The sequence below is a fragment of the Trypanosoma equiperdum genome (genome assembly GCF_001457755.1).
Source record: "Trypanosoma equiperdum strain OVI genome assembly, contig: ctg_328, whole genome shotgun sequence".
Classification (NCBI taxonomy): Eukaryota; Euglenozoa; class Kinetoplastea; order Trypanosomatida; family Trypanosomatidae; genus Trypanosoma; species Trypanosoma equiperdum.
In genome coordinates, this window is record NW_027124230.1 from 311 (window position 1) to 7,388 (window position 7,078).

Sequence of the window (7,078 nt, forward strand, 5' to 3'; positions counted from 1 at the left end):
TGGTGCTGTGAGTGAGTGTGTATGAAAGGCAGTGGGAACTCAAAAGGAATATTATTAAAGAAAGGGTTTAAACGAAGAAAAAAAGTAGGTTGAATATGCGCAGTTTGATGCAAACAAATGATTATTGCATCATAACATACAAGGAGATAATGGAGGGACCAATGAGTGGAGACAGGATCCAGTGTACAGAAGAAGTTGAGTAAATAAAAGTAACATAAAGAAGCAGCGCGAGTTAAAATATCTAAGTGGACAACTGCCAACTTGCTTTTAAGAACTCTTAGATTAGTGAAATACGTCCACTAAATGTACTATCTTTGTAGATCGACAACGAAACACAGTGAATGTAGCTGATAAAGACTGTAAATTAGTCAAAAAGATCATCTTGTAACAGAATTCAGCGATAATATGCGAGAGCAACCGACACACTCACTTATAATTGCATCCAACCTTGCAGAAAGTATTAGAATCAGCACAAAATTTGGAAATAGTAACAGAAACAAAAAATGCATGATAACAGCTGAGGATAAGCGAAAACAATTATGTTATTGCTTCTGAAAATAGTGTAGAAGATTTGAAGCTTAGTGATCCATACATTTGATCGAGTAGATAAGTTAATAGGTAGCGGTAAGGATTTTATTTTTTTCAGAGTAGCCTGCGAAAAGAATTGAAAATTGCCTTGAATTGTAAATTTATAAGATTAAAGTTAAGGTGACGTAGAAGATAGCAATTGAATCTATATTAACAGGAAAAAGTCAGCAGAGAACAACCCATTTTCCATTAGTACTTTTATTTCCCTCATATCTTTCAGTATAACTAAGTTTAAAAGAAAGTGATAGTAAATGATGAGAATAGCGCTGTCAGCAGTGGTTAGATTGCAGTTAGTTAGAAACTAATTGGTAATTCAAAAGAATTAAAGATGAAAAACATACAAATCCAAGCGAATCAAAGCACACTAAAAAGAAAAGAGAATAATGTAGCAGCTACGCCAGCAGTCGCGATTCATAAGAGCTCGAAAGACACTGTTGGTCGCCACAACCAATGCAATGGAAAACACTGCAATTTACGTAAACCTGAATAAGTGAAACAGATTTTCCAGTAAGCGATGTACTACTAACAGTCATAATGGTTGAAGTTGGCTAACTGATAAAAGAACCCGCTCAAGAGCAGCTGCAATAAGCAAGGCACTTGTGATTTTCATGAAACAAGGTCAACAGGCTTAAGGGGAGCCAACGGAATCGGCGGCAACATCAAATATAGTCGATGTATTTTAATTTTTTCTGCAGCTTTTAACAAGACCTAAAGCAGAATAGAAAAGAACCTCACAAGCCATGGAAAGGCAGCGGAATAAGATGTAAAAGATGGTTATAAATTAGATTTTGAAATCTGAAACCAACAATGGTCACCAGAAAAACAGCCATTTAAAGTGAATAAATTTCGTTTTCCTCCAGCGTGTCTAAACAAAACTTTTACACCCTGACACTAAGAGGCATACCTCTAAGCTAAAAAGAATGGCACACACGCAGCGCAAACTCAAGCGAACAGAAATAGCTTGCCTTACGCTAGGCATAATCTCCCCATTTACAAAGGCGCAAGAAGCACCATCGGTTTCGGCGGTAACCGACCTCTGCAGCGAACTAACCTTCAGAGACGCACTGGCACAGCGCTTCAATGCCAAAATGGCAAAGATCTCTGAAACCAGCTCAAAACTAGCAACCGAGCAGAGAGTGCTTTTACTGGCGGCAATACAAAAGCAAGGCAGCGCTGAAGGGAAGGCTTACAACCTTCTGGCAGCGATCACAGGTGGGAAACTGAGATCCAACCTCGCGAAAGTACAAGCAGCTGTGGAGCCTGTTGGCAAGCTACTAACAGAACTGAACACAAGACGCGGGAAAATCCAGGCGCTCAGGCAGCTAACGGCCACCGGAGAAACGACGTACGAGTCAGCAGCGACAAGTAACCCCGGCAACAATTTGTTCGACACGGGCGGACACCAATGCAAAGTTAAGTTCAGGTTAGGACAAGGAAAGCCGGCCGACTGCCCAGCCTCCGGCGGAAACATAGACAAGGCGAAGCAAGCGGCTTCAGAGATAACACAAATAAAGGCATACCCCGGTATACCGGCTACGCAATTCGCTTTACCGGCCCTAACAATCGACATAGTCGCGAAAGGCTCGCCAGCACACGCCGCGCACAGCGCAGCGTTCAACAATCAAGCTTGTGCACAAACAGCAGCAGCCAGCGCAAGCGACGGGGTCGGATTATACGCGGCGACGAGCAATCCACCAGAGTACACTGCAAACCTGGATGTAATGTTGTTAGACGGCAGCAAATGCAAATCACCCGGCAGTGATGAAGAAAAAAAAGAAATTACGAAAGCAAGACTAGCCAACCTGTTGTGCGTCGCGAGACAGCTAGACTTAGAACCAGAAACCGAGCTGGCGATGCTTAAGCCAAGTGACCTCGACTCTCACCCCCAAATTACCGAAGCAGCGTGGATCGCCGTGGGAAAAGCGGCAATAAAGGCGTCCACGGACGAAAAAAAGAACACAGTAGATCAATTGCTAGGCGGTAAAGAGGCCTCGCTGAAAGACAAGTTTTTCAACCCGCTTAAGAAAGCCGACTTAAATATTGCGTTGAACGCACACACAATTAAGAGCAACATCCAAGCAGCCGCTGATGATGAAAAGTTTATTGCTGCTCTGACTTTTTTGGCAGCTGCAGCAGAACAAAAGCACAAAGAAGCGAGCAAAGCGACGACAACACAAACCGAAGCAAAGGAAGAGGACTGCAAAACCAAAGGAAAAGATGAGTTCAGAAGCGAAAAGTGTGAATTAAAAGGCAACAAATTTGTAGCGAAAGAGGGGGTAAAAGCAGATAAGGACGGACAAACCACAAACACCACAGGAAGCAATTCTTTTACAATTAAGAAAGCCCCTCTTTTGCTTGCAGTTTTGCTTCTATCATAACATATTTAAGAATTATTGGTAAACATTTTTCGCTCAAATTTATGATATTTTGCTATTTTTCTAAAATTCCTAATATTTAATATATTTTAATATCTTTTTATAATGTGAAAATTAGTGAAAAACTTTAAAATATAAAATGTGAATGATAGCAGTCTCTAGTTATACAGTATTAGGGTAAGATATATGAAAAATGAGTTCTATTCTAATGGTGTGTATTTCGTATGTTTTATGGGCATGCGCATTCTAATATTATAGAAAGAACAGTAGTGAAAATAACATTAATGATAATAGTAGAAGAGTGTTGTGAGTGTGAGTGTGTATAATATGATGATGAAGGTGGTGAAGACTAAATGGACAGCATAAAGGGAATAACTTATACCAATGGGAAGGATGCTGCTGGTGAGAGTAATTGAATGGTATAGCGAGTAACTGATTGACGAAGAAGACGACAAATATTGTTAAAGTAAACGCAAGACGGCAGAGATAAGCATCAATAACGAAATGTACCAATTTTCAAATAACAATATGATGATGGGCATGATCGTGCACAAAGGAAGAAGAAAAAGGACAATGATGGAGGGAGATATTGCGATGAAATGACCGAATAGAATCACCATGTTATCTACAGAAGCAGTGACAGAAGTCAAAAAAACGAAAATATGTAATTAATGGCAATGTACAGAACAGCGCGTAGGGAATGAAAACACCAGGAGGACCGATGATGAACTGTAATTAGCACAGAAATGGATAGATTCAGAAGCTGTGATGATGGTGAACTCTGTGTTTTTAAATATGATGGTGGATTCAAATGTTAAACAATAGTAATAAAGGCCACCTTTTTATGGGCTAAATATCTTTTCTTCCCTTTATTGAAGGCGTAGAAGATACACAGAGTATTTTGTATGTGAGGATTTAAGATGAATTAGCATGTCGTAAATGGTTATTAAGTAGATTTTATGCTCTATCATCAGCAGCCTTGCTAGCTATGATCCTCAATCGAGTTCTAAATAACCTAATAAAAGCCCCAAGGGACAAACAGCATCCATGTAACAGAAGTCGTCTAAACTACCGGGTTACACCGGCATCGGTAGCGACCCCACACTTATAGCCGCAGGCGAGGGCGGCCCCCGTTGCGAATACATCGACGATTCAAAAAGGTTCTGTCAAAATCTCTTTTCAGCACCTCCCACACACAGCAAACAAGCCAGACCCCAAAAGCTAGGAACCGTCGCGGAAGGCCCAAAAGGCATAGGCAAAAGGACCGCTTTCTCCACAACGAAACTAAAAGGTTTAAAAAATGACGACGGTTCAGAACAATGTCGCAATAGCGACTTATCTAATCATACAAGCAATGTCAACTGCATCAAAAGCCGCGGTTCTAACGGAAGGTAGCAAACTAGCAAAGCCGTGCGATGAAGCAGCCTACACAAACGACCTAGCTAAGAGGTTCGAAGAAAGATCAACAACAATAAATGAAGAGCTAGAAGCACTAAGGCGGACTAAATTGAAGTGGAGATTGGCGGCAGCGCTGGAAAGAGACCCCACCAGGAAGGCCGCTAAGGAAGCACTCGCTTTAGTCGCAAAAAAGCTGGCAACAGTGGGTGCCGGGATGGCTTCAACTCCGAAACTAAAACTTCAAAGGGCGGCACAAATTCTTCGGTACAGAGCAGCGGCGGTGCTAACTGCAAAAGCTCTTACTGACACTTCGGCAACAACGGAAACGGCAGACACGGCGGAAGATGGCTCAAACGGTGACCTAAAAGCCGGTGCGGTCTGCCCTGTAGCCGTTAGGACAACGGCAAAAACCCACGGTTGCGACCTACAAAAGGTAAACAACAACCCCATCATAACCGAAAAGGCCGCAACCAGCCACGAAGACCAGGTAAAGCTGTTGCCGGACACTTTTTTCCAAATGCCACAGATCTTAATTAAAGCCATGGCCAAATGAGCCTCCGCCAACACCCACGGCACCATAAACAAAAACAGCGGCTACAAGTGCCACGACAGCGGCAGTAACAACATTTTAGCTGCAACTGCAACGTTCACCAGACCAAGCGGTGTGAACCTCTCACCGGTGCCCGTGGGAACCAATGACAACGGCAAACTAAAATGCGCCGACTTGCCGTCAGAAGCAACAACCCTCACATGCGAGCAAGCCGAGGTAACGGCCGCCATCTGCACCGGCTTAACAACTACAATGCCAACGCCAGCAGATGTAAACCCAACAACAGGCGAGGAGGTAAGCGAGCTGCCAGAAATGACGACCATAGGCCGGCAACTACTAATCACACCGGAGGAAATAAAGGCCATGCCAAAAGCCCAGGTAACTGAAAAAGTAAAAGAAAGGATAAAGAGCATTTACGGCACAGGGCCAACTGACTTTAAAACAAACTATCTAAGTGCTCTGACGATAAAGGAAAGCTACAACTTAGGCGACCAAAGTGAATCAGCTAGCATCGAAGACATCGCTCAGAAACCGAATGCCGAAGAAATACTGGCACATTTTATAGGCCTCGATTACCGACGGCCAAAAACAGAGAATGAAAACCAGGGATCTTCAGATAAGGACTCAGGTGAAGAACTTACAGCAAAGAAATCAAAAAAAGGTGATAATAAGAAAGACGGTGATAATAAAGACGCAACTGCAAATTGCACCAGCCATTAAACGGACGATGCCTGCACAAAAGGCCAGAATTGCAAATGGGAAAATAAGGGTTGCAAAGATTCCAGTTTTCTCCTCAATAAGAAATTGGTTCTGATAGCTGCTCCGCCTTTGAGTTTTGTAGCATTTTGAAAATTTTTAATGAAGATTATGAAATTGTTAAATTTTTCTCCCTTATAGAACTTGTTAAAATTTTAAAATTTGATATATTTTAACACTTTTTGATTAAATGTGCAAATTTTCAAAAACTCAAGAATTATAAAAATATAAAAATTTTGGCAATGTGCGGAATGCTAGCATATAGATATAAAGTATCAGAGTGATAGGATATGAAAAATGAATTCTATTATAATATGATTTTCTCCGTTTATTTTGTGGATACCAGGATTGATTAATGGTAATAATAGTAACTGTAAAGAAAAAAGATGATAATGATAATAATGATAGGAGAGTATTGCTATTTTGTATATACTAATATTATAAGTATGGCTGTGAGAACGGAATAAGTACCCAAAATAGAAGCACTTAACACAATAGAAGGTGGTAATGGAGGTAAGTTAGAGAATTGGAATAAGTAAATAAGTTTTATAGTGAGTGAACGAGATAGAGAAAAGGAGATTGAGTATGCGCAGTTTCATTAACAAAAATTTCTGTGGTAATTATCATACAGGAGGATATTGGGGAAGATGTAATTATGAAGTTAAAGAGTCTGATGTAAGGGGAAGGTGAAGTCGCCACGTAACAGCGGGAGCAGCAAAAGGTGGTGAAAAGAGAAGAAAGAAAATACAGAATGAAACAAATGGAGGCGGAACTGTGTAGCGCAGTATAAAATGGTATATCACGAAAAAATGTTGCTCATATTTGAAGCAAAAATCGTTAGATGCTATTGCAGAGATGACTGTTTACAACCGCCGTTTTAAACATGATTGTGGGTCTTAATGTGCAGCGTTAAATGCCTCAAGAAGGGATTCATAGAATGTGCGTTAATTGAAAGGAAGAGGAATACAAGACCACAGAGCAAAGGGGAGAGGAGGGTGTTTACGGCAGGAACTTTGGTTATTTCTTGAGAGAATGAGGATAGTGACAAAACGAAGACGATAAACTAGTTTGTTCAACCCAAGACCATGTGTGGAAGAGAAGCTGTTACATGTCATTCTTTTTTTTAGGTACTCAAACTCAAAGTACCAAAAGTTCAGCTGTTTTATATCCGGAAAAAGACACTGAGTTTTAAAGTATTAAACAAACAAACTTAGAGACGGGTAGAAACTGTTGCTTAAAACTTATCTTGAACTTTCTATCAGTCTATGTACAACCCCAAAGACCAACAGCCATGAGCGGCAGAGTCCTTCACTTAGTTATTCTAGTATTAATGCACATCACAAAGGCACGGGCTGCGGTAGCAGCAAGAGATAATGCCGAAATTTTCTCCGCATTATGCGAATTAATGGCA

The 7,078-nt window shown here is 41.0% G+C and overlaps 3 protein-coding genes across 3 annotated transcripts; all 3 read left to right on the forward strand.

The window, feature by feature from the left end:
- Positions 1-1,508: 1,508 nt before the first annotated feature.
- Positions 1,509-2,966, forward strand: TEOVI_000122800 (variant surface protein, atypical (VSG), putative; the record flags this gene model as incomplete). The annotated part of the gene is made up of 1 exon (XM_067224494.1): positions 1,509-2,966. The coding sequence occupies one exon, from the start codon at positions 1,509-1,511 to the stop codon at positions 2,964-2,966; it is 1,458 nt and encodes a 485-aa protein (XP_067080595.1).
- A 1,297-nt stretch (positions 2,967-4,263) lies between these two features.
- Positions 4,264-4,914, forward strand: TEOVI_000122900 (uncharacterized protein; the record flags this gene model as incomplete). Its single annotated transcript, XM_067224495.1, has 1 exon — positions 4,264-4,914. One exon carries the CDS (start codon positions 4,264-4,266, stop codon positions 4,912-4,914), a length of 651 nt encoding a protein of 216 aa, XP_067080596.1.
- Positions 4,915-5,163: 249 nt separating this feature from the next.
- Positions 5,164-5,631, forward strand: TEOVI_000123000 (uncharacterized protein; the record flags this gene model as incomplete). The annotated part of the gene is made up of 1 exon (XM_067224496.1): positions 5,164-5,631. The coding sequence occupies one exon, from the start codon at positions 5,164-5,166 to the stop codon at positions 5,629-5,631; it is 468 nt and encodes a 155-aa protein (XP_067080597.1).
- Positions 5,632-7,078: the final 1,447 nt, after the last annotated feature.